The 25,804-nt window shown below is 25.2% G+C and overlaps 6 protein-coding genes across 13 annotated transcripts in view; 1 reads left to right on the top strand and 5 right to left on the bottom strand.

Annotated features, from left to right (window-relative positions):
- Window positions 1-2,680, bottom strand: part of LOC129605234 (thymosin beta) — a 42,681-nt gene extending 40,001 nt beyond the window's left edge. For all 3 annotated transcript variants that reach the window (XR_008696706.1, XM_055514857.1, XM_055514859.1), the window contains exon 1: window positions 2,529-2,680. The gene's annotated coding sequence lies outside the window, so the exon portion shown is untranslated. The remainder of the gene's footprint in view (window positions 1-2,528) is intronic.
- A 2,082-nt stretch (window positions 2,681-4,762) lies between these two features.
- Window positions 4,763-17,409, bottom strand: LOC129605450 (E3 ubiquitin-protein ligase Mdm2-like). Of its 2 annotated transcripts, XM_055515226.1 has the most exons (6): window positions 17,355-17,400; window positions 17,221-17,270; window positions 16,820-17,068; window positions 15,226-15,371; window positions 14,289-14,483; window positions 4,763-7,189 (listed from the first exon to the last, which is right to left on the bottom strand). In XM_055515226.1, the coding sequence occupies exons 2-6, from the start codon at window positions 17,264-17,266 to the stop codon at window positions 5,723-5,725; spliced, it is 2,103 nt and encodes a 700-aa protein (XP_055371201.1). In that variant the 5' UTR covers window positions 17,267-17,270; window positions 17,355-17,400; the 3' UTR covers window positions 4,763-5,722. The 2 variants fall into 2 exon arrangements, with proteins under 2 accessions (XP_055371201.1, XP_055371200.1); XM_055515225.1 differs by having other exon boundaries at window positions 17,221-17,409.
- A 1,049-nt stretch (window positions 17,410-18,458) lies between these two features.
- On the bottom strand, window positions 18,459-19,217 carry LOC129605588 (zinc finger protein 593 homolog). Its single transcript, XM_055515448.1, has 3 exons — window positions 18,977-19,217; window positions 18,752-18,898; window positions 18,459-18,700 (listed from the first exon to the last, which is right to left on the bottom strand). The coding sequence occupies exons 1-3, from the start codon at window positions 19,070-19,072 to the stop codon at window positions 18,506-18,508; spliced, it is 438 nt and encodes a 145-aa protein (XP_055371423.1). The 5' UTR covers window positions 19,073-19,217; the 3' UTR covers window positions 18,459-18,505.
- Window positions 19,218-19,818: 601 nt separating this feature from the next.
- Window positions 19,819-22,382, top strand: LOC129605293 (probable tyrosyl-DNA phosphodiesterase). Of its 3 annotated transcripts, XM_055514959.1 has the most exons (8): window positions 19,819-19,844; window positions 19,935-20,048; window positions 20,109-20,389; window positions 20,447-20,816; window positions 20,878-20,980; window positions 21,041-21,430; window positions 21,489-22,077; window positions 22,143-22,382. In XM_055514959.1, exons 2-8 carry the CDS (start codon window positions 19,964-19,966, stop codon window positions 22,272-22,274), a joined length of 1,950 nt encoding a protein of 649 aa, XP_055370934.1. In that variant the 5' UTR covers window positions 19,819-19,844; window positions 19,935-19,963; the 3' UTR covers window positions 22,275-22,382. The 3 variants fall into 3 exon arrangements, with proteins under 3 accessions (XP_055370934.1, XP_055370933.1, XP_055370935.1); XM_055514958.1 differs by lacking the exon at window positions 19,819-19,844 and having other exon boundaries at window positions 19,851-20,048; XM_055514960.1 differs by lacking the exons at window positions 19,819-19,844; window positions 19,935-20,048 and having other exon boundaries at window positions 20,261-20,389; window positions 20,454-20,816.
- Window positions 22,227-23,619, bottom strand: LOC129605294 (putative zinc finger protein 840). 2 transcript variants are annotated; one of them, XM_055514961.1, is made up of 2 exons: window positions 23,369-23,619; window positions 22,227-23,291 (listed from the first exon to the last, which is right to left on the bottom strand). In XM_055514961.1, the coding sequence occupies exon 2, from the start codon at window positions 23,231-23,233 to the stop codon at window positions 22,361-22,363; it is 873 nt and encodes a 290-aa protein (XP_055370936.1). In that variant the 5' UTR covers window positions 23,234-23,291; window positions 23,369-23,619; the 3' UTR covers window positions 22,227-22,360. The 2 variants fall into 2 exon arrangements, with proteins under 2 accessions (XP_055370936.1, XP_055370937.1); XM_055514962.1 differs by having other exon boundaries at window positions 22,227-23,288.
- A 659-nt stretch (window positions 23,620-24,278) lies between these two features.
- On the bottom strand, window positions 24,279-25,618 carry LOC129605564 (zinc finger protein 570-like). Of its 2 annotated transcripts, none has more exons than XM_055515406.1 (3): window positions 25,463-25,618; window positions 24,885-25,368; window positions 24,279-24,813 (listed from the first exon to the last, which is right to left on the bottom strand). In XM_055515406.1, exons 2-3 carry the CDS (start codon window positions 25,357-25,359, stop codon window positions 24,485-24,487), a joined length of 804 nt encoding a protein of 267 aa, XP_055371381.1. In that variant the 5' UTR covers window positions 25,360-25,368; window positions 25,463-25,618; the 3' UTR covers window positions 24,279-24,484. The 2 variants fall into 2 exon arrangements, with proteins under 2 accessions (XP_055371381.1, XP_055371382.1); XM_055515407.1 differs by having other exon boundaries at window positions 25,473-25,618.
- Window positions 25,619-25,804: the final 186 nt, after the last annotated feature.

Genomic DNA, 25,804 nt, shown 5'->3' with positions numbered 1-25,804 from the left:
TAAGTTTTCTTATTAAATTTAATATGCATAATTGCACAATATATGTACATGCATATATACCTACTTATATATATTATATAATCTGATATGTACAAAAGTTAGCAGTCATATATGTATATATAACATACTTTTCATATTTACATACCTATAGGTATACAATATATATATATATATATATATATTTATGAATGTGTGTTCATTATAAGCCTACCACGTAAGCATAATGTGGACATTGAATTTTTAATATTTGCTTAATTTTTTCGAACATAATTTTAATAAATATAAAAATGGAATGAAATACGTACATGCCTGTATTCATGTATAAATTATGATGATTCACATTACTTATAACCTTATCTTTAAAAAAAAAATTATATAAAAAAAATTATTTTCATAAAAATAATTTTTGAACTACCTAATACTATGAGTTAATTTCATTGTTTTCAATAAAAGAATTCAAAAAATATAAATAGAATCACATTTAAATATTTTTATTTAAAGTTGATAATGCGAAATGATAAGAGTTCGGAAATGAATGAAAGTAAAAATTATGTACAGGTATGAATTTACAGAACATACATATAAATAGATCTATCCAAGCACATTAAACCTAACTGCAACTTCATCCTAATGTTTGCGATTATTAATTTTCACCAGTAATATTATAGATTTCAGCTCATATAAACTGAGAAATTGTACGAAGTTAAACGCTGCTTGAAAAATAATTAGAAAAATAAAAATAAAGAATAAGAAAATATCCAATTTTAAAATTTTTTAGTTCCCAGTATCCACATCTTTAAAATTTCCGGTAATCTTACATTTACTGAACTCAAAATTTTCATCAATCTCGAATCCATGAAGAAGAAAATTACACTGAAGATCTCCTTAGCATTTCCTTTCTATCACATTATATTCACTCAAAATAAATATTTTCTTGATTCTTGACCTAATTAAGTAATAAAAGTAGCCAATAAATAAAGTTTACCAGTTACTAAACTTTTAGGAAGGTCTAGAATATTTTGATCTTTATAGTGTGTACATTATATGAAAAAATTTAAATATTTTATGGAACAAATTTTATAGAAGAAACCGAAATAGTTATTAATTTATGATCTTTAGTTTGGTAGTTATCTACCGAACAAGTCATTTTTCTACACACAATGTTAATATGATTGAACAAAAATTATTATTCAAACATTTAGAATTTTCTTGTATGTATTCATAATTGGAATGCAAAAATACGGTTTTAGCTTAATTCGAAAGCTAATGTTTAGATAGACTGAATTAGATGAAAACAAAAAACTAAGTGCAATGGTGTTATACATATGTACATACATATGTATTCTTTGCTATATTATTAAATAAATGAACATATAATTTTCGTGTATGTATCATAAAAGAAAATATATTTACTTTGCCCATATTGCGAAAAGTAATGTGTATTAAAAGAGCTGAGTAAGCAATAATGTAAATATGCGATAAATATTTGGGTGCTTACGTTGTACATGAATGTCTTATTTAAGAAACAAATTTAAAAAGCACTCTTCCAAAGATTTGGAAAGGAATTTATAAATACTTTTAGTTATTTACTTAGAAAATATTAAAATTAAAAAATGTTTATTTTTTTTATATGGGTACAATAAGGAGCAAAATAATAACGATATTTTTTTTATTCTAAACTTCCACGTCTGTATTAAATACAACTGTATGTATGTACACAAATGTGTATCTACCTACGTATCTAACCTATACCCCGATGATTGAATCCACAAATTTTTGCAAAAATTTAACCCCCACAAATTATATTCAAAGATTTTAACATCATCTATCTTATATTATATAAAATTCACATTATAGAACTTTTATATAGGTAGCATATACCTATATCTGATTTTTTTTTTCCTGTTATATTCCTACCCCAAGCCGGCATTTTTTATGTAATGGAAGGATAATTTATCTATGGAAATACGTATTCAATAAAACCTAATAAATGCATATGTATGTACACACATATGTATAAATTTTCAGACTTAATGGACGACGCCCATACATTAGTATTCCAAAAACATTGTATGTATACATAATTAATATATCCTTTGTTAATATTCAATTTTGAATACAATTTGTGTATAAATCAGTAATAGGTACCGGTTTTCAGATATTTCGCTTAAATTCATATTTTTTTTTATATTATATGTGCAGCTAAAAGCGTATCGTATATGTATGTATGTAAGTACAAATTTGTACGTATATAAAATTGCAAATATTTAAACTAGACAGTATCTAAAAATTCTTATTGAATCAAAAGACTTCAATTGAATTTTAAAAAATTTCTGTCCATAGTTTTAAAAAAAAGTTTTAAATTAAAATTCTACCGACGTTTTCAACAATTATTTATTATATTCAAAATTTAAAGCAGATTTAAAAATAATATTTATAAAACAAAATGTAATTGCAATCTCTTATAAATTATAAAATTCCAATCAGAATTCTGAACATTTATTATATTTTATAAAAATTTATTTTACCTTCTAATTAAATTTCAACAAAAAAAATGAAAATAAAAATCACCACCAAAATTTTTATTTAGAAACTCGCTTCCCAAATACTAATGACTTTACACCGTCACGTTCAAAATCCAACTGACTTCACTTCACTTCACTAATCACTACTAGTCGACTCGACTACATTTTACAATTTCATTTTGACTTTTTCAAACTCTACACTACATTCTACACTAACTACACTTTTATTTTTACTACATTATTCACCAATTCAACCACAAATCAAAAAAAACTGAAAATTTTTAATAAGAACAAAAATGGACTATGGAGTGAAGAAGATTGGAGAAATTAATTATTCAAGTTAGATTTCTTCTCGTTTTGTTTTTATTTTCTATATTTTTTTTTATGTTTTTATATACAATTTCTTTTCGATTTTCATTCTCTTTCACTCGTAAGCGAATAAAAGCAATTTCAAAAAATTTATCAATTGCTTTCCTTTTTTAATAAATACAATGTCTAAGATGGATGGAATACTTTTGTTCATATATATTATGTTAAAGTAGCAAACAGAATTATATCGTTTGACGATGGCAGCCGGCATCAAATTTCAAAATAAATAAAATATATGTCACAATTGACTAATACATTTTTGTAATAAACTACAGGAATAAAAACATGGAACTGTATGATTATTATACAATTATATTATGCTATAATCTTTGCAAAGAAAACTCAAAAAATAATGGGTCTATTCAAGTCTTCATGAGATAAAATTAAATTTTAACTCAGTTTTTAAAAATAACTTTGTCTCTCGAACAGTATTTTTTGCAACACATTGAGCTAGATTGTAATTTTTCGTTTGCCATGTTTTTCTTTTGCAAATACATTAGCTGTCGCATGGCCAGAAGCTCATGAAATCTTCCTACATTGTCTCCGAGACGCATTTTAGAGCTATTTTGTGTATCGAAAATTTTCTTAAATACAATATTAAATTGTTAAAACGCATGAAAAGTCAAAGTGAATAGTTTTATTTAAAAATTAAAATTGGAAAATTAAATTTTAATCCATTTTTAAAATTTAAAATGACTCAAATGGCAATGTATTTGAGTATGCGCAGTACCTATGCGCAAAAACACAACTTTAATGCTTTATGTCAATAATTTGTGAAAAGCGACCACATTCTTTAAAGAGAATCTTGAACCGCGTAGCACTCTAGATAGCTTTTAATAAAGGTGGTTTTTATTAAATCATTTTTAAAATAGTTCTAAGTTGTAGCATGTTCGAAAATTGTACGCTGCACACACGAATATATAATCGTTCGGAAATTACTTGCCTTAATAAAGTGCGTTTGGAAATCCATTCTGTAATAAAGAAATGTCAGAAATGTGCGCAGACAACTAATTTAAACTTCTTCTTTTCAAATTTAAAAATTTCTAAATTTGTCCATTACTCATTTATATGCCATAAACATAAAAAAACTTAGCTGAAGTTTTTGCATACTATTCAAATGCTGCGTGTTAGAAATTTAAGTTCTAATGTAGAGCGTGCATAAAAGAAAATCTCCACACAATGTGGAACTTGAAATTTTGTATTGGAGTGAAAACATTGTAACATTGCAGTATGAAACTTAAGATATGTAAATATTTCGACACACTCACCTTCGAGGCCTCCATATACTTCCCCGACAGCTTTGAAAAAGAATATTAAATCTACTCTCCTTTACATAACTTATCTGCTCCTTGAGTTTACTATTAAAAGTATCTTTTAACACTTTCATTTGGGTTTTATCTATTTTTTTGATGGTTTTAGACGCATTTACATTTAGCTATTTGCAAAAAGCCAGAGGCCCGGCCAAACTTCTCATAATTTAGTTTTTTTTAAAAATGAAATGAGTATATAAAATATTCCGTAAGTGTCTTTACGGGTGTTAGTTACTAAGGTGGTTCAATAACTATAGGAAACAGAGATTTATATTATGTCCAAGATCGACATAGAAGTGTAATAGTACCGTATTAATGCTGAATTTACCTCGTCAATGACAATTGCTGAATTGTGCATCGATACAGTATTATTACAATTCCGATGAGAATTGTACATAACGTACTGGGTTCATATTAAACTGGGTCCATATTATCAAAAACGTGTTCTTTTTCTAAACTCGTTACGTGAATGAGATTTTTAAAAGAAATAAAACACAATTATTCCTGTAAAAATATTTTATTTTTAATATATATTTTTACCTTTTTTTTTAATTTTTATATTGGTATCTTATTTTTTCTGTAAAATTCCTTTCATTTGTTTATAAAACAATGTTGGAATCCTTTTTTTCTGCAAATGCTTTTTTTCAAATAACGTTATAAAACGTATAAAATAAATCTGTTTTCAAAAAAGAAAAAAAAATATAAGGAAAATAAACAAAACTCTTAAAAAAACAATTATTTTTCATATACAAGTAAACATAAATTTATATATGTATATATACATACATACATAAATGCTTATATAATATAAATTGCCAATTCATTCAGTCTGCGTGCAAATGTTTCACATATGACGATTCTGAAGATGTGATTTAATAAGAAATTAAATAATTCTATACTCCGTTTAAATAAATTTTAATATAAAAGAATTAACAGTTTTATGTAATTTGATTCATTCGAAACGAATTCTAGAAATTGATTTCATTACAATTATTTACAAAAGATCTTTAATTATTAAAGAATTGAATTACAAACATTTTAAAGTGTTTTGATGTTATATTTAAAAAAAATTCATGAAACAACAAACCTATTTTATAGATTTTTAAAGTTAGAAGTCAATTTGTTTTCTTAAATACTTGGTTTGTACAAGAAAATAAAGAACTGCTACTGTTATGCTTAAAATATAAAGTGCATTCCTCAAGCTGTAGGAACATACATAGTTTGAATTAATAAACTTAAAAGCACTTTATAATATAACAATAATGATATTTAGGTTTTGCTTCAAATTAATTTTAATCTATTTACAAAGTCTTTCAATTATTAGTAGTGTAAGGCATAAAATATGTAATATTTTAAACATCAAATTCGAAAATGTTTTTTAAATATTCTTAATAACGGTTATGTACATTATGTATGTAAATAGTTTTTAAATTTGTTATTGAAAACTAAAACTTCTATTTTGTGTTTTTTAAGGCAATAATAAAATTTAATGACGGCCTGTCAAAAACAAATACATTTTCAATGTATGAAAATTTTCATAATGTTTTTTACAGCACAATTACATATTGGACATTTTTTATTTTTGTTCCAAATTTTAACAGCACATCTATAGCAACAGCATAAATGTAAGAAACGACTGTGCACGAATACTCCATTTTTAGGTCCATCTAAACAAACAATACACGAGTCACTATTATTGGTAGCATCTTGATCTTTCTTTAAGTTATTTTCAAAAGTTTTATTTTTAATTTTATTATTAAATGGACTTAGAATTTTCCGATGTCTTTTACGCTTTTTAAGTTTTTGTACTATATTATTACTGGATGTCGATAAAATATTATTATTATTCAAACCTTTTATATTTTCCATTAAACTCTGCGATAAATTTGTTGTGTTTTCATTATCTTCATTATCATTATTTAGAGAAATTTTATCATCATTAAAATCATAATCTTTTTCATCTAAGTCTTCGCTTACAGTATCATCTAAATTATCCATATTACTAATTGAAGGCATTGGATTTTTAGTAGAATTTGTTTTAAGATTACAATTGCAGTAGATTGAATTTATTTCTAATTTTGTTTCATTAGAATGAGATGAACACACAAAATCAACACTACCTTGAGATGAAAAGTATTCTTGACTTGAAGATGGACCTGATGTTGAAGATAATGAACCTCCACTAATACCAGAATCTTTTTGTAATTTTATACTATTACTAATATTATCAATAAATTCTAAAGCTAAATCAGTCTCAGAATCATTAACTACTAAATTAGTATCACGTTTTTCAAGCACATTACAAGAGCTTTCATTATTTGCTGTTATCGTTGTTGTTAAAGAAGAATTATTGCTGCTGCTACAATGATTTGTTAAATTTGTAACACTGCTACAACTAGAACTTTCCACAAAAAATCGTTTCGCATTGTTAGCTAAACTTATTTCAAATGGATTTTTACGTTTTAAATTTTTGCTAAACTTTGGTGTACTAAAGAAATTTGATGTTGCATTTGTTTCGCATGATTCTTTTTGAATTTCATTATTTTTAATAATTTTATTAAATTTCATATCATCACCTTCAGAATCTGAACTACTGAAATTTTTTTCACTCGAAAGCCTACTTAACTGATTTTGGCTTAAGTTACAGTTGTTAAAGCTTGCACTATTTGAAATCGAAGATCCTAAAATATTTTTTGCATTATTACTATAAAATTTACCAAATCCTTTTATATCATTAATATTAGAAGTAACATCTGTTGTTATTGCATTTGGTACTTTTGATGATATAGTATCTTTTGAACTATTATTTATTTTATTAGAAGAACTCATATTTTTGTCAATATCGGATAAAGATGATAACGACGTGCAATTTCCATTATTATTTGATTTTTGAACATACTTGTCTAATCCCGAACTCATTTTATTTTGTAACTCACCTCTTCTTTTTCTTTGTGGAGGCCGTGGTGGAAAATGCGATTTACGAATCTAAAAATAGAAGAGCACTATGTATTAGTAAATTAAATTATTTACTTTTTTATTAGGATTTGTTGAAATTTTAAAAAAATAAATAATGGTTAATAATAAGAATATAAAGCAAACGAATTAAAATGTTAATTAAATATATACGAATGTAATTAAATAATATATAAAATAATATTATGCTGAAAATGGCATATATATCTATAAATAGTAAACGTAGTGATTATTTACAGAACAAATGATTTACAATGTTGGAGAATTGTACATTTTTTTATTTGTACTGAGTTTTTCATTAGTAGGGTACTATCAAAATGAATTTTGCAGGACCAATTTATAAAATTTTAAATCATTTCCAGTTTTTATTAGAACAATGAAACAATATATTTCATAGAAATAATATTATATTACCACTAATTCAAATTTTTTTAATTATAAGATTTCAAATTTTGACAAAATTGATAATTTTTGCTTATGACATTCAATAATTATTTCTTTTTATGTTTTCAAACAAAATTTTATATTAATTCAAGAAGTTGAAAAGTTTCTAACGTAAAAAATATACAGAAATTATAAATTAATTTATGTAAATAAATTGTGAGTTATCACAAATATGACATTCTTCACATAAGTACATAATAATGTACATAAGCTAATAACAGTTAGTATACAGAATCAAATGCTGACATTTTTGACATATAATTTGTAAGATTACAAATTTGAAAGATTTCATGTTGAAAAAATCCTTTTTAAAGGTGTAGTGTGTGTGATGATGCGATTTATTATTCTTTCAAAATTTCTGGTTCAAGTTACAGAACAACTTCTGTAAATTCACTTTTCAAAAATATAATTAATAAATTCAGAAATTATTCGATGTCAAAGATTTTTTTTCGAAAGTGTGATATTGTATCACAAATTTGGGGTGAATTACTTCTGAATGATCCTTTCTGTAATTTATTTTTCGGGTTCTTTAGGAATTTTTGGAGTTTTTGATTAAATTTTAGCATAATATTCTTTTGATATTTTTTAAAAATTTAATTTTCAATCAATTAATGTTTTTTTTTTTAATTTTCCCCATTTTTTTATTTTTTTCTTCTGTTTTTTAGTTCTTCTTGTTTTTTTAAATTTTTTTGATTATTCTTCTTATGTCTTCAATTTTTTTTCTTTTTTTTTTAATAATTTCTTTTTTATTTTTTTATTGTCTTATTCTTTGTTGTTTTTTAACTATTTTTTTTCGATCCTTTTTTCCTTTTTCTTATTTCTTTTTTATATTTCTTTTCTATGTTTTTCTTTTTTTCATTATTTTGCTTTTTTAATTTTTTTTTAGTTTTTTTTTTTTGAAATATTTTTAATTTTTTCTTTAAAAAAAATAATTACAATAAATTATGTTAATACATTTAAAAACAAGATAATTAAATTCACAATAGGAATGTGACAATGGTTTAATTCACAAAAATTTACAAATTTAATATTAGTAAAAATTTTAAATTCCTAAAAATTAGTATCAAATAATGTATATGTATTTTGATAATTTTCAATGTTTGTTCGGTCTATTTCCTAGGGAGGGGTCCTTTACTCTATTAATAACAATCTAATCCTTTTTCTTTTTTTATTTCAAGAGAGTTTCCCTTAAGTTTTAAAAAAATCTAATAAAATTTAAATAATTTTTTTTTTTTTTGATATAACTGTAGTGTAATCTAATTTCCCTTTAGAAATTCATGATGAAATATAATGCTGAATATAGTAATAAAAAATAAAAATATTTATACATGTATTATATAAATAAAATTAGATATACTAAGTAATTACGTTTAATAACTACATATTAAAATAAAATCTTTAAAGCAAAAATGTTTACTTTAAATTATAATATTTATGAAAAACCCATTTATTTTTAAATTTGAAAAATAATTTTTTATGACTAAAATAAAATTCTGTTAATGTTAAATTCAAATAAAATTTTGCTGCTCAACATGTTGAATCGCATAATTGTACAAAATAGTTGTTCTCCCACAACACGTTTATGAGAAGTAAACTAAGTTATGGAAGAACAAAATGACTTTTTAGCTGGAATTGAAATGAAAATTTGAAAATATTTTCTTGAAATTTGAAGAAAAATCCTGTACAGCTCTATTGTAAAATTATTGACTCTATATTTTTTAATTTTTTTCCGTTTTCTATTTTTGCATGCTTATTGCCATTACATCTATGACCTATCTTGTAAAGATGGAAAATAATTAACAACTTGGTTTTGGGTATTATTGCTCAAAAAAAGAATAGTTATGTAACATTCATAGTTGGAATATACACCTGTATCAACAATTTTATGTATCAACAATGTTTACAAACATACTTTTAGAAAAGAAATATGTATTAAGTCAGCGTCTTGTACTCTCATTAAAAGAATGGTGAATAAATACATAATTCGAATTTAAACTTAACTGCTGCTATAGTGGAAAGTGATGAATTAATTTGCATGTCACGTTTTGCATAAATAAAAAAAAAATCTCTCTGTGAACACAATGTAGGTATGTAAAAATCCATAATTCACCTGAACAAAATTTATATAAAAGTTTATATTATGTATATACACATTTTTGCATGAAATTATTTGAAGTTATTTGCATTAACTAATACCAATAGGTAGTGCGAAAATTTAAGATATTTATGTATATTGTACTGGTAGAAGTAATGATAATAATGCAGTAGTAGTAAAAAATAAACATCAGTAGAATAGTCGTTAAAAATGAGAGACGAAAAACAAACAAAATAGACAAGCCAAATCTTTAGTATTAAAATATGAAAATTTGTTTGTATATTTATATCTCAACTTAATTATAAAAAAATTATTTAACATTTTTTTTGTGTAAATACGTCACATGTTGTGTCTCAGACCAAAAAAAAATATATTTTTTACTTCATTGTGTATGTTAAAACTAAAATTACGATTCCAAACCAAAATTTGGAAAAAAAATGATATTCCTGACTATAAACAATTTTTAATGTGAGAGAATCACTAAATATGTACATTTGGCAAGCCATTTTCATTTTTGAAGTGGTGTGCAATAAACACTGGGCAAAAACAAAATAAAAACGTACAAAAAGAATAAATAATGAAAAACAGAAAAATATTTAAGCAATTAGTATAAAATAATGAATTGAGTTGAATAATACACAGAGCCGTAATTGCGAATAGCACAAACGATTCCATTCTAAATATTATGTAGGCATACAAAATTTTGCTTTTACACTGACAACGTTAAATAAAAATACGAAATAAAAAAACTGTGTATAAATAGAAATTGATGATTCTGTGACCTTTAAAAAGCACTCATGACAGCTACTTGTATATTGATACAGACTGACTACTTACATACAGTCAGTAATTTGTATTTGGATGATTATTGTCGCTCATAAAGCTTTTATATTTTAAGAAAGAGAATAAACGTATCTTTTTTTTTTGGTATTTTTTAATACAATAATTTATTTGAAATTCGAGTATATTCTAAAATTCGAATTAAGTAAGAAAGAAAGCAATAACCTACATATTCCTTTTTTTCTTTTTTTGTATAACATACATGTGTATATGTACATGCATTTCAACATCTATAAAAAAAAAATTCAAATTGTTGAATAATGACGAATCGATTGTATGGAAAGAGAGCGGAATCGGAATGGATATTGGTTGCACCAATGGAATTTTTTTTATAATCTATGTACATACTATTGTATATACATATAATCTATATATATGTATGTACATACATTATATTCCATTATTCTATTCTTTAGGTTATAATTTAAAATATTTTATAAAAAAAAAAAAATTTCAAACAAATTCAATTAATAAAATCGAAAGCGTTTAAATAAATCAATCAATAATTCAATTCAATAAATATATGTACATGGCGCTTAGTAGGAAACTAAAAGATACTATTTCAATTCGAAAATTTAATAATTTAAACTCACGAAATAAGAATATCAACATGTGACATTTTTCTCAATAAGCACTAAACTTATTTTATTTATGTAGATAGATTAGACTAGAGCTAGTTTTAAATTTCTCCTCAGTTTTTAAACGTTATTCAAAATAATTTGTATGTACACATACATATGTTGTGTATGTAATGCATGTATGAACATACATATGTATGTCCAGTAACAATATTGTATTATAAACGATAAAATGATTTCGTTAGACATACATATTTTGTACTTAGTAAGCAATGAAGAGAGCAAAACATTTAGCAGCAGAGCAGATTAATAAAATAAAATGAATACAACAGAAAAAGAAAAACAAGAAAAGCAAATGGAAAAAAATATCGACTTGATATAACATGTTCGCTTTGCTTTCTAGTTGAACTTTTTTTCGTCATACAATACAATATTTATTAGCATTTTTTAACACCGTATTTCTTTATATTAAATTAAAAAAAAAATTTCTTTTTTTTTTTTTTTGGTTCTGTTTAAAGATTTTAAAGAAAATATAATGAAAGGCTGATGAAAGTTCAAAAAATGTCATTTACATAATGTGCAAAGAAAGGAATAAAACAATTGAACATTGTATGTAGTTTCATCCACAGTAACGTTAAAAAAAAAGGTTTAACTACTTACTAGAACATTTTGTATACATATGTCCATTATATGTTGTACCTACATACATACATACATACATATGTACATACATATAAAAAAACTAGAAGTTATTTATCTGTTAATTGCTTTAATATCTATTTCATAACATTCATGATTGAAAATTTTTACTCATATATGTATGTATGTATGTATGTAACTATGTACATACTTATAATGTTGATTATAATAATTAAAAATGAAAATTTTTGTTTTTAGGTGGTCCTCCATCTTTCTGTTAAGGAAAATTCATGTTCGTTGATATGATTATGTAGGGTACGTTGATACCCAATTAGTTATAAACCTACATACATACATACAAACATGCATACATATGACATAGTGCACTGGGTAGTATGCAATTTTTTTAATTCATAAATTTATGGTAAAAAAAAAAACAAATTACGTGATTCAAACGAAATCAAGGAAAATTTTAAAAACAAGTGAAATTGCAGCTAAAAATGACATGAAACACATAATATCTATATTATTTTGTTATCATCATATGTCAAAAAAGATAAGAAAAGTATATAAATATATACATATGTAAATACTTTTGTATGTTTTACATCAATACTCGTGACATTCTTAAGGTCTATTAAACAGTATTCACTGACTACGTTAGTAATATTTTAGTTAAATTATTTTGAGTGTCATTAATTCTGCTCAAAAACATTTTGTGACATGCATTGTTTAAAGCAAAAGCTAATTTTTGACGACGTGAAATATGGTTTATGTACATACATGCATGCATGTCGAATACATATGTACATGCATATGAATCTACATATATTAATTTAGTTTTGTTTGCAAAGAAAATGCAATTTGTTTGAACGAATTAATATTTCATATTCACAATTATGTAATAGGTACAAATAGTATTTTATATATGTAGTAAATCAAATCGCTACTGTTATAATAAAAATGATAAGGATGTAAATATATACAAACATACATTTTAATGTAAATAAAATAATTTCTTAGCAAACAGGTTGAAATTTTCTAGATACTATTCTAATAAAATATATTACATATGTATGTACGTATGTACATACATATATATTATTTTCCTACAATCTGCGCGTACACATTGTGTGAAAAACAAAAAAAAAAAGAACAAAAAAATTCCTTTTAAATTTTGATTCACTACTAATTGAAAAATTAATATAAAAATGTTTTTGAACAAGTTTTAACACGTCGTTCAAATAGTTAATTCTTAAACGAAAAAATTATTGCACATACATACTTATGTACATACATACATATGTATTTATCTTATGACTAAATTTTATTTTAATTATTGTATGTATAAATAAAATAATTTTACCTACATAAATTTAAAGTTAAATGCTAGTATTTATTATTAAACAATTTTTTCTATTATTAAAGTAAAAATAAATGTACATATGTATGTATGTATATGCTTATAAGTATTTGGAGTGCTTTGTTCATGGCTACTACATCAATTAAACAAAAAAAAAATGGATTAAAATTGTAAGTAGCAGGTACATAGGAAATTATTTTTTATTGCACGATGTTAAAATGAGAAGTTTGAGTTACTTTGGTTTTAGCACTATTAAAATATTATGACATAATTATGAAGTCTAAAAATTTTGAAGGTTTATTGACATTTCAGTCATAAAATATACACAAAAAACACATTTTACTTTTTATAGAATTGCTGTTGAACAAGAAAGTTCATGTCTATATTATTCACAAATGACAGATACGAAAAAGTATCGCGACGCGATATCTTTACAAAAATTAAGCAAAAAAAAATAATGAAATGGAATAAAATAAAATCATAAGGGAATTAAAATTCTCTTTAAAGTTATTTACACTTTTGTAAATCTAAATATTATCAAAAAAGAATAATGCATTTAATAACAACTTAAAAACGTACCTACATACCTGCCTACATACTTAAATTAAGTGTTATATGGTTTGGTATTAATTATTGCCATGATAATAAATTAATATGTTATTAATTTGTCTGGGTTATCGTTTGCATAAAAATTCTTACAAATAAAATTCAAACAAACAAAAACAAAGAAAAAAATAAATAAAACACATCTGAAAAATTAAGAGAATAACATTCAAGAAAAAAGCAAGAAAAAAAAAATACAGCAAAAATTAATAGAGAAATGAAAACTGAAAGAAAAAAATAAATACAATAAAACTTCAGTTCCAGTAACAACGTGCAAATTTTTTCAGGTAAGCATGAGTTATTTTCATTTCTTTTATTTTCTTCCCTTTTCTTCTTGACACGTATAACTTTTAGGTTGCCGTTATACATATACGTATATTATGAATTATACATTAACTTAATGAAAATGTGTGTTTACATATATCTTTTTTATTTTTGAAAAGTGGAAAAATTATTTTTCAAAATTTAAAAATAAAATGTATTAAATGACCATGCAGTACTTTTCAATTTTATACAAAAATATAAACAATATATTTTTAAAAAACTTACTTGATAACAGCGTTCACAATATCGAAACATTGGATTATTTTGTTTATTTTTACATTTAACACATTTCCAATAATCGGCAGAACTTAATTCAGAATCTTTTTGTACAATATTATAATTTGATTCTTCACTATCTGCAAAATCACTTGTTGAACTCTCTGTTGCAGCAGATTTTGTAACTAAGGCAAATACAATGTCCTGAAAATAACAAATTAGTTATTAATATATACATAAATGTACTTACGTACACCTATAAATCTTCAATTTTAAAATTTACAAATTAAAAAACTCATAGTAATTGATTTTAATTAATTCGGAAACCTTGAAACATGGGGTTTAAGGCTTGCGAAAAAAACAAACTTCCTCTTGTAATTTTTTTTCTACTAAAAAACACCTAATGAAATCTTTAATTTAATAAAGATTTATTTACTAACAAATTAATATTCATGCACTTTAAATTTTTATTTAAAATTATTAACGTCTATTACATACGATTTAGAAGAACAAAAAAAAAAGCGTTAAAATATTCTGTAACATTTTAATTAGTACACTTATGCTATTTTTTTCAGCTAACAAAATGCTTCATTATAAAACGTTGCGAAGGTTTCTATAACAAGAACACATTTATATTATAATATTGTAAAATTTATATTGTACGTTAATATTTTTAATAAAAATTTAAAATGAATTTGTTCGTATACAATATATTTATTCATTTTGTTACAAGAGCAATATCGCTAGCAATTAATTGAAAATACAATATCACAAGGGCATATTTCAGTTACTATACATAAATAAAGGCCTCTGATTACCCTTGTTCTCTATTTTTTTTTTTACCTAGGATCTATTACATTCTACACTTTTTAAAATATTAATGTACACATGACGATTTACATAGCATATTTGCTTCAAATACGTGTTATAACATTATAAATAATACCTCTGTCCCACTTGATGAGTCGTTTGAATAAAAATTTTCACTAGCACTTCTGCTAGCTACCTCATACTCAACCATATCAACCGTTGCTATTTCTTCTGTTGTATAAGAGGAATCTGATAAAGTATCTGTTGTATCCTTGCAGTAATCTACAAAATAATTAAATAAAATGTAAGATAATATTAAAATAGGAACAATAATTTCAATTTAAGTTTTATTTGTAAGTTTTTCAAAATTTTTTCTGCTCAAAACTCAAGAATATACATACATACATACATAATAATTTAATTAAAGCTAATGATGGCTGAAAAAAGGGCCAATGGAATTTTAAATACTCTTTTGTATCATGTTTATAACGTATTAGTGTTATTAGTATAGTTTTTATCTTGATGACGAATTCAGAATTATTTTTAAAATATTGGACGCATAAAATGAATCATGGAATATGGAAGAAATTTCAGTGGAAAATAATTCCAATAAAAAGATTCAATTACTAATTGTAATTTGCCTAAATTATAAAAGGGCTTTTAAAATACATTTGCATTGAAATAATATATCAGGATAAAAGCTATTTTTTTTCCTCTATTTTACTAATTAAAAGAATCCATTATTCAGTATAAAATCGCTAGAAAATAGTACATTTCGCCAAATAAAATTTCTCAAGATTCTAAGAAAACACTTATGTATATGTATTGTAAAAAAGGGATTTCAAACAAACTGGACTTGCAAATTCACATTTAAAAGTGGGTGCAATATTCATATGACTGAAATCTATAATTTGTACATGTTATTATGAGTTCGTTATTATATGGTGTCATATAGGTACACCTATCTCTACATTTTACACATATGGCATATACATACATATACTATCTATATTACCAATATTATAGCAGTATGCATTCAGATAGATATTCTTATACCAAAACAACCTACAGAATTCGAGTTTTCATGTAAAAATACTAAAAAATAAGCAAGAAAAATTGAACAGAACGCAAAACAAAATAAATAAATAACCAGAAGTGAATGAGATAAGCTACAAGCGAATTGAATTCTTTTTTTTTATGGAGAAGAGCCTCCTCTAAATTAAGATGTTGCCTTGCGTTCAGTTTTATTTATACTTTTGTCGTGGCAAGTCATAAAATTCGCGAAACGGAAAATTTTTTTTTATTTTTGTAGAAAGCTTTTTCATTGATTTGACGTTACTAATATATGTACATATTCTAATATATACATACATATTTAGGTTATCATCATTTAATGGATTAACATGCTATGCTTGATTTTTATAGGTTATTAATTATTTGGTTAAGGATTTGGATACTCCATTGTTACTTTAATGGCTTTACAAGCATTTTACACATTCCAGTATTAATTTTGTATTTTAATGGAAAAATTAATGAATGAACAATGAATATGTGGACTTTGAATTTTTTAAAGCTATTGCGAGCTATTAAAATTCTTACATTCGTAGGTAGGTATGCTAATTTTAGCCAAAAAAAAGGAAACAAATATTAAAGAGTTATAAGCATTTGTACGTGACAAAACTACACACAATAAGTAATATGATTAAAAAAAAATGGTAATGTAAACTCACCTGTTTCCCTAAAATGAAAACTATCATAAGTATCTGATGAGCTGTCATAGCTTATATTTTTGGGACTTTCCTTAGCAAGTGTAATGTAAAAATTTCTTGCTTTTGTTGCTCCAGATTCCGGTGTAGTAATAATATTATTATTACTAGAATAATTAGTTTTATTTTTATCCATTAAGGAATTGTTATTTTCCCCACTTTCAATGTTGCTAATGCAGCTTGTTAAATTTAGTCGCCATTTCAGCGAATCTTCTACGAGAGAAAATTAATTTTTTTTTAACCCAAGTACTTTTTTCGTTCAATTTTCATTTTTGTTTCGTTTACTTTTTCTTTTTTTTTTGTTTCTTTAGAAGGTCTAAGAAATTTCTTATCTTCTTTTATTAATTTTTCAAATACCCATTTACCTGATTTAGAATGAAAAATATTATTATTTTCACAATTTGCGTTCATTTTACTATTGAAAATATAACAAACAAAAAAAAAAGAAATTAAAATACAAAAAATTTTATTTTTACAAATGATTGAAAATATCACGAACTTTTAACTATCGCTTTGAATCAACTATCATCAACTGAGCTTCACCCTTCACAGCACTAACAATAAAAAAAAAGTCAAAAAATATAACAGAAACTTTTCAAATTTTTAACATTCGATTCAACCAGAATGAAAGAGAACGGCATATAAAAATTAAAATGACAGCATATAAATAACTCTTAAATGTCACAGCTTCGTTAAAAAATTCGTTAAATGTTGATCGTTTGAGGTGAATATAAAAACAAATTGAAATGTTAAATTGAATTCAAATGAAATGAATAAATAGAAATGTAAAAAATTCTGTAAACCGAATTATAGCTGGGTGATTTAACGAAACGTAATGTTATAACAAAAAAATTCACAATTTTATAGCAGACTTGATTCATTAATAAGAAATAAATCGAAATTACTGCAACAAATGAACAAAATAAAATTCATTTGTTTTTATTTGAGATTTCTCAAATTTTGTTTTGTATTTAGAGAATCACTCACACTAATTTATGAAATGGTTATATACAAATATTACAAATAGAGTTATGTACAAATATGATAAAGTAGTAATTTTAAATTAAGAGAATAATTTGGGAGAAAATGTACGCACGAAAAATATAATGTTAATTTTTTCATAACAGTATCAGACAGTGAATTTAATAATTGAGTAATTTATTCCATCTTTCCAATAATTTCGTATCTCTTCGATATTTTTTAATTGAGTTAACAGTTCAATTGAGAGGTTAAACTCTTCCAAGGTGTAGAGTTAACATAAACTGTTTTCTTATATTTACAAATTTTTTGTACAAAATACTTGATTTTGAACATATAATATTCATATAACATATTATTTGAAATATTCAAATAAATTATTTTAACAAAATTATTTTTTTCCTGCGTTTTAATTCATAATTGGCTTAAAGTTCTTAAATCAACTTTTTAACAACTTTTTTATGCCCAAGGTGGCTCTCAAATCGTTAAGAATATGATTTAATCTTCAAAAATAAATTGCATAAACCTTGGATGGTGTTTAAAATTGCTTTAGATACAAATTCGATCAATTTTAAAATTGCCAGATGTTGATAACAAAAAATATCTAATATAACAGTTATTTCATGTTTTATAAAAATATTCATTTATTAACAATTTGCAATAAAACATTCATTAACTTGTCATTTTCTCTTCCTCGTTTTTTACATCAATTTTGATTCGTTTTCCACCTCTAACTTCATCTTTACTCGGTTGAGTTTCAATAGTTCTTTTTAAAGGTGCTTTATAATTTCCATGACCAGCAGCTCTTTCTGATTCTTCTACAGAGTAAGGTTCTATTTCAAGGGCCTTCATTCTACGTTTATGTACCTAAAATTGAAAATATTTTTCATCGCGAAAAAATGCCTTGCTTTTACTAACCTTTGTTTTAAAGTGTGACTGTAAGGCATGATCGTCAATAAAATATTTTGCACAATGAATACAATAATGTTGGCCCAAACCTTTTTGCTCAAAATCAATTTCTTGATCTATTAATTTTTCTGGATTAGTTTTTAAATCATTATCAATCTATAATTTAGTAAAACCTTTCTATTAATATTCAAAGAAATTTTAACTTTTATGGAAGGTTTTGAAATTTTTATTTACTTCATCAAGATCTCGTTTTCGATTTTTCGTTCTCCATCTTCGTCTTAAATGTGTGTCTCCAGAATGATGCTTTTTCCTACGTTGTGGCTTTCCCATATTTTTTTTTTGTTTTTGAATTTTAATTTGAAATTTCAAATGTTTTGAAATGTACTTTTTAAGTATTATTTTTGAGAATAATTTAAAATATTAGTAAAAATAATCAAGTCTTTCAAATTTTAAAAATCAAATAATATAAAAACAAAGGTTGGTATTTAGCAATTAGAAAATGACATTTGAACACATGTGCAACATTTTGGGGGAGCGTTTTTAAAAAAAAAATTCAAAGTTTTGAAACTTGCAGTACTATTTAGTTTTGATACTATAGTACCCATTATGGTGTAGTTATTAAAATTTTTAACGTTATGAAGTACATATGAGCCTTATCAAAACCGGAATAAGTACAAACCAAAATGGTTTTTTTGTATTTGTTTTTGTGGATATTCGAAAGGGCCTTTTAATATCAGTAATTTAAAATAAATTAAAATTCTGTGGCCGTGGACAAGGAGCTCAATTTGTTTACACGTTTCTTTATTTATGGCTATCTTGTTAAAAAGTGCTCTTAAACGTACTTCTATTCCAATAATAAATGTTAATGAAAATTGCCAATGAAGGAAGAGAAATTATTATCAAAATCGATTTATTCTAATTATTGACAGAAAAGAAGTTTATTTTTAAACTCTTGTCGCCATAATTTTAATTCGAATAATACTCACAGGCTCACAACGCTAAAATTATTTCAAAAAGTTGTTTACGTCTTATTATTTTTAGTTTTATTGTTTACCATGCTCTCTCTTATGGCGCATCTTAAATGTCAATCGCCACTGAACAGGTGATTATAGTTGTTTATTAAAAAAAAATCAAAACGTTAAAAAGACTAAATTTTAAATTTAATTTTTTCGCTTTAACTCCAATTTATAAGTTAATAATTTTATATCCAAATTGTGTGTGATGGATTCTCGGAAAGATTGTCAATATGGTGAAAATTGTTACAGGAAAAATCCAGTACATTTTAAGGAATACTGTCATCCTCATTGTAAATTAATATTAATAGCAATTTTTTTGTATGAATATTTGGATTATTTGAATATTTTAGTGGAAAACATCTTAAAAGCTGGACTAAATAAGAATACAAACCATTATGACATTCCCACAGAACTTCATATGACAAAATATATTATAGAAGATCAATTATCAATATTAGAAAAAATATTTCCCAATTTAAGAACATCAAGCGAATCTTCGAAACCTGTCGATAAAAAGAATCAAAACTCTGAAAGTAAAATTTTTAATAAAGAACGTAATAATGCTAAACTGCAAGAAGCCAAAGCTAGAAACTATGATGTCGTAGTAGTAGAAGATGATGACTCGGCAAATGTAAATTATCGTTAAAATTGCGTAAAATGATTTTATTATTATTTTTTAATTTTCAAGAGATCAGGAATGCAAAAAGAAAAAGAGAAAGACGGAAAAGATATAGCTACCCCGAAAAGGAGAAATCTTCCTGAATGGTCAAATAAAAAAGAACCTGAAATATACAAAAATAAAAGCGATAGAAAAGAAACAGAAGGTGTTGACAGAAATTCTCCGCAACCAAGTACGTCTTCAAATTCGCAATCTGATGAGTCTCGATTATCAAAAAAACCAAAAATAGATCGCAATATTCATGATTATATTTCAGTCGTCTTGCCAAAAGGTAATACGGCAAAAAAATTAGAAAAAGCAGCACCTTACAATATATTTCTGACAACAATTACCGCTTCGCCATTAACTCACCATGAACCACTTTCCATCACATTCCAAGGTATCTTATCGAATATTATTTTTTTCAATACGAGTATCAGCAAATTTTTTTTCCATTTCAGAAATTTTAGATGAAAGTTTGGGTGAAATTGAATCATCATTGCAAATAAATTTTATGGTAGATATTGGGTGGCTCTTAGGACACTATTATTTTGCAGGATGCTTGTAATTATTTTTGCACATATTTCCAAATTTGTTTTATTTCATTTTGATAAAATTTTACAGGGATAAACCATTGCTGGTATTGTATGGGGATGAAACACCAGAATTGCAAACTATTTCTAAATCAAAGCCTCAAGTCACTGCAATAAAAGTTAATATGCCATCTCCTTTTTCAACTCATCATACGAAAATGATGATATTTAATTACAAAGATAATTCGATGCGTGTTGTAATTTCTACTGCAAATTTATATGAAGATGATTGGCATAATCGAACACAAGGTATTTGGATTAGTCCAAGATTACCAGCTTTAAATAATGATTCAGATACAATGGCTGGTGATAGCTCAACAAATTTTAAGCAAGATTTGATGCTTTATCTTGTTGAATACAAAATTCCAAAATTGCAAACTTGGATAGCAAAAATAAGAAAAACTGATTTTAGTTCCATCAAGTAAATTAGAATTTATGAAACTATATTATATAATGCATTAAAAAAAAAAAATTTTTAGTGTGTTTTTAGTAGCATCAGCGCCAGGTGGATTTAGATCCAGTTCTGTCAGAGGTCATCCATTTGGACACGCAAGACTAGGTTATCTTTTAGGAAAACATTCAGCAAAAATTGATGAAAACGTTCCTATAGTAGCACAAAGTTCAAGTATCGGTAGTTTAGGACCTAATGTTCAAACGTGGGTAGAAAAAGATTTTATAAACAGCCTAAGGAAAGATTCAACTCCATTAGGAATAAGACGTGTACCACAGTTTAAATTTATATATCCTAGTTATGGAAATGTGAAAAATAGTCATGATGATTTGTTAGGAGGCGGTTGTTTACCTTATAGTAAAACTACTAATGATAAACAACCGTGGTTGAAAAATCATTTATATCAATGGATATCTAAATCTAGATACAGAAATCAAGCAATGCCACACATAAAAACATATTGCCGGTGGAATGATGATGAATTATATTGGTTTGTTTTAACTTCTGCAAATTTATCTAAAGCTGCATGGGGCTCGTTTAACAAGGCTGCGAAAATCGAACCAGCTTTAAGAATCATGAATTATGAAGTTGGAGTCTTGTTTCTGCCAAAATTTATTGTAAAAACGAAACATTTCTACTTTAATCCTTTCATAAAAATTTAAAAACGCTTTATTTTTTGTAGACCGGGGAAAATACTTTTCCTTTAAAAAAGGATAGGGATGGTGTTCCAGCTTTTCCAATGCCTTATGATATACCTTTACGACCATATGGAACCGATGATAAACCTTTTGTAATGGATTATTTAATGAATTAATCGCTGCAAAATTTAGTTTTAAAAATTTTATTTTTGTTTTTAAATATACACTTGCATGTAGATGTTCAAAACCATTTTTGTATAAATTATTTCAAAACTTTAACTTTAGTTTTTGTAGTTTTACTTTTCTCATGGATTTTTGAAGAGTTTCCAGTCTCATTATGTAGACGTTCATGCTGTTTTTTATTCCCATTGTGTGCAAATGCTTTTCCGCAAAATTTGCATGTGAATCGCTTATGCGATAATTGATGCTTTTTAAATTCTTCTGGTCTAGTAAATGTTTCTTTACAGTAAATACAATTTAAAGAATTTTTTTTTACATGAATTTTTGAGTGCTCAACAAGTTCTTGATCACTTTCAAATTTTTTCCGACATTTATAGCATTGATTCGTTATAATTTTTCTTTTAAATAAACTTTGAAGTTGCTCTAATGCGATTTTTTTTTCATTTTCACCTGAACCAGTCTTTTTGGATTTATTGGCGCTTGTATTTTCTAATTCTTTATTCTTTGGTAAAATATTTTTTTGCTTTTTCTCTGTTTCATCAAATAACTTATGATATCTTGAATGATGATGTTTTAATGCAATGCATCCCATAAATTTCCTAGTAGGACACATTGAGCACTTATACAAATAAGATTTTGAAGATTTAGACCAATAAATTTCACCACATTTAATATTATTTTTTGAACCAAATTTTTTTTCTTCTGAACTATTTTTAATATTCTTAGAGTTTTTATCACTAAGTTGAGTTTTTGATTGTCGATCGGAAACTGTTTCATCTGAATCTGTAGAAAGCAAACTATCTTCTTCGTAATTTTCATCATCACATTGTTCTAAAGAATTTAAACTACTTTCTTCAAAATATCCATCACTGAATGATTGATTATTTTCTTTTCCAGATGAAAGTTGATTTTCGGTGTCACTACATTCTTCTGTTTTAACTTCTGACTCGGTCATTATTGTTGGAGGGATAGGTATTGGTTTTATAAAATAAGGTTAAAAAGTAAATATTCTGCTGGAAATACAAAAAAAAATGAAAAATTCATTTTAAATTATTGAACTGCATGAAATAAATTAAACTTTCTTTTTTACCTGCTTTTATCGCGCAATCAAAAGGACATCTAAGTCTGGGTATTGCTATGGCGTCCTTAAATTTAACAAACACTTGAAACACTACTGCCCGAATTAGGAAAATGGATTTATTAGAATATATTTATCAAAAAACTCAAAATTCGATTATTTATTCATGTGAATTAATTTTTTTTATTTAGTTTTGATTCTCTACATAATTTTGTATTTTTGCTTATAGACAATTGCTTTTTTCTATAATCGTTTGTTTTGTGTTTACAATTTATCGTCAAATAATATGAAATTTCGTTCTGTTGTAAACATACCCTTGAAAGTAAAAAACTCACCATGAAATAATTCAACTATGTTCAATTCAGTTCAACTAAATTATTGTGTCGATATTTTCCAGTTATGTCAATGTGATTTTTGGTTAATTAACCCTGTAAGTCCGTAATACTTTGATAAAATGAAATTTAATTACATTTAAGCCGAATAATTGATCCAAATGTCTGTCATTTTAAAAATGTTTTTTGATATAAATACTTATGCACATCTTATTATTTCTTCATTTACGCTTCTTTGGAGGGATTTTTATTTTAAAAGCGTCACATATGTATCTAACAAGACTGTTCATAATTCAAAGACATTAAAACAATTAAGTATCAGTATATGGTGGTATCTCAAAATAAATTACAAACTTCTCCAGGTTCTTATGTACATACCAGCTAAAACGCAAAGAACAATCTTAATTTATACCGTTCAGTTTGTGTGAAATGATTACGCGCTGTCGGTTCTCAATTTAAAGAATCTCTTACTGACAATTTAATGCTTTTAATTCCAAAAATAAAAATAACTTATAATTTTTCAGATTTTCTTTATTTCTTAATTTTCATTATTAAAATAGAGTATTATACAAACTAAGGACGTGTGATGAAAACCAGTTGCCTTAATATTTATAGTAAAAAAAATTTAAGCGTAAATATAAGTTGATACCAACTTACGTTTCTTTATACTAACTGTTTTCTTTTATATTAATAATACACAAAACTATTTTACAGTTGATGAAAATATTACTGAATTTTTGGACTTGCAAAATTTCTTTTTTGCTTTTCTGTTTATTCATACAAAATACGTTTAGATTTAGTTTACATGCTTGTCTTCTTTTTCTTTAATTTCTTCATGTTGCATTTCATGATGTTGCTTTTTATCATATTCCGCGAACGTACTACCGCAAAGTTTACATATGTATGGTTCTGGTCCAGAATGTTGAGTATGATGTGATTTAAGATCTTCCATATTTGAAAACTTTTTCCCACAATATATGCACAACAAAGGTGTTTTACTATTATGAATTTTTGTCTTGTCTGTTTTCCTTTTTTTATTTTCAAATTCTCTGGGTAAACTTTTAAGCTGTTCTAACGCAATCTTTTGAGCTTCATTCATTTCAGTCTTGATACATTTGATGTTATCTAAAAACAAATGCTATGTGCATTAGATTTTCTATATTTCTAAATCGAAATTTAATATTAGAAAAAGTTACCATCGTTTTTCCTTTTATTACGAGATGTTGATGAATTCTTTTGTGATTCATTAAATAAAGCGTGACATTTCTTATAATGATAAGTTAAGGTTTTAAATCCATTTGCATGACACATTGAACATGTATACAAGTAGCTATTATAGACTTTAGACCAATAAATGTCACCACACTTTACAGTGTCGTTTGATTTAGTTTTTTTTTTCTTAACATTTTTATTTCTGCTTTTTTTTGGCATTTTTTTGTTGGGTTTACTTTTATCATCAGAATCTTCATCACTACATATATCCAATCCTGATGAATTCTGAATACTTTCTTCAAAATAGCCATCACTGCATTGTTCACTGTCTTTTTTGTCATCTACTTCTTCATTTTTGTCAAAATCCAAATCACTACTTTCATCAGACTCTGTGGTATTATGATCATTTTCTTCAAAGTAACCATCTCCACATTGCTCAGCTTTGAGATCCATTTCCATTATCAACTCCTGCAATTCAGTTTCAATGGGAACAATTAGTTTAATAAATTAATATAAACTTGTTAACATAAACCGCAAAAGTTTTTCCCGGGTAAGCACCCACCTAAAGTTACCTCAATGCTTCCGGATACCTTAAACTTATTTAATTTTAGAATATTTTCAACTACGCGTTTTTATTATATTGCATGTCTAAAATCATACTCTTTATAAAATTAAAAAATAAATTTTTGGCGTTTGTTTGTTAATTTTTGGGTTAAAATTTAAGTTGTTTTTTTTTAAAGAAAATGTCAAAACAACTGTCACATTTTGCAGTTTGATTTTGATATTTAGAGTTGGAACTTATAAGTTTTTGAAGTTTGATACTATTGTAACACAATCACTGAGAAGGCATATCTTAGCACATTATTTTATTGCAAAACAAACGTTATAAAATAAAAAACGAATT

Source organism: Condylostylus longicornis, unplaced genomic scaffold (genome assembly GCF_029603195.1).
Source record: "Condylostylus longicornis isolate FDR11 unplaced genomic scaffold, ASM2960319v2 ptg000013l, whole genome shotgun sequence".
Lineage (NCBI taxonomy): Eukaryota > Metazoa > Arthropoda > Insecta > Diptera > Dolichopodidae > Condylostylus > Condylostylus longicornis.
Note: the sequence above shows the minus strand (reverse complement) of the source record. Positions and strands in the feature narration are given on the sequence as shown.

What these genes read in the sequence shown, in the direction of transcription:
- LOC129605450 (XM_055515225.1), bottom strand. Translation starts at nt 17,266, where the DNA reads ATGAACGCAAATTGTGAAAATAATAATATTTTTCATTCTAAATCAG. An exon ending in TATTTTTCATTCTAAATCAG is followed by an intron (nt 17,069 to 17,220) that starts GTAAATGGGTAT and finishes TTTCTCTCGTAG; the next exon opens with AAGATTCGCTGAAATGGCGA. An exon ending in ACTCATCAAGTGGGACAGAG is followed by an intron (nt 14,484 to 15,225) that starts GTATTATTTATA and finishes TGTTATTTTCAG; the next exon opens with GACATTGTATTTGCCTTAGT.
- LOC129605588 (XM_055515448.1), bottom strand. Translation starts at nt 19,072, where the DNA reads ATGGGAAAGCCACAACGTAGGAAAAAGCATCATTCTGGAGACACACAT. An exon ending in GAAAACGAGATCTTGATGAA is followed by an intron (nt 18,899 to 18,976) that starts GTAAATAAAAAT and finishes ACTAAATTATAG; the next exon opens with ATTGATAATGATTTAAAAAC. An exon ending in AGTCACACTTTAAAACAAAG is followed by an intron (nt 18,701 to 18,751) that starts GTTAGTAAAAGC and finishes TTTCAATTTTAG; the next exon opens with GTACATAAACGTAGAATGAA.
- LOC129605293 (XM_055514959.1), top strand. Translation starts at nt 19,964, where the DNA reads ATGGATTCTCGGAAAGATTGTCAATATGGTGAAAATTGTTACAGGAAA. An exon ending in GGAATACTGTCATCCTCATT is followed by an intron (nt 20,049 to 20,108) that starts GTAAATTAATAT and finishes TGAATATTTTAG; the next exon opens with TGGAAAACATCTTAAAAGCT. An exon ending in AAGATGATGACTCGGCAAAT is followed by an intron (nt 20,390 to 20,446) that starts GTAAATTATCGT and finishes TTAATTTTCAAG; the next exon opens with AGATCAGGAATGCAAAAAGA.
- LOC129605294 (XM_055514961.1), bottom strand. Translation starts at nt 23,233, where the DNA reads ATGACCGAGTCAGAAGTTAAAACAGAAGAATGTAGTGACACCGAAAAT.
- LOC129605564 (XM_055515406.1), bottom strand. Translation starts at nt 25,359, where the DNA reads ATGGAAATGGATCTCAAAGCTGAGCAATGTGGAGATGGTTACTTTGAA. An exon ending in TAATAAAAGGAAAAACGATG is followed by an intron (nt 24,814 to 24,884) that starts GTAACTTTTTCT and finishes ATTTGTTTTTAG; the next exon opens with ATAACATCAAATGTATCAAG.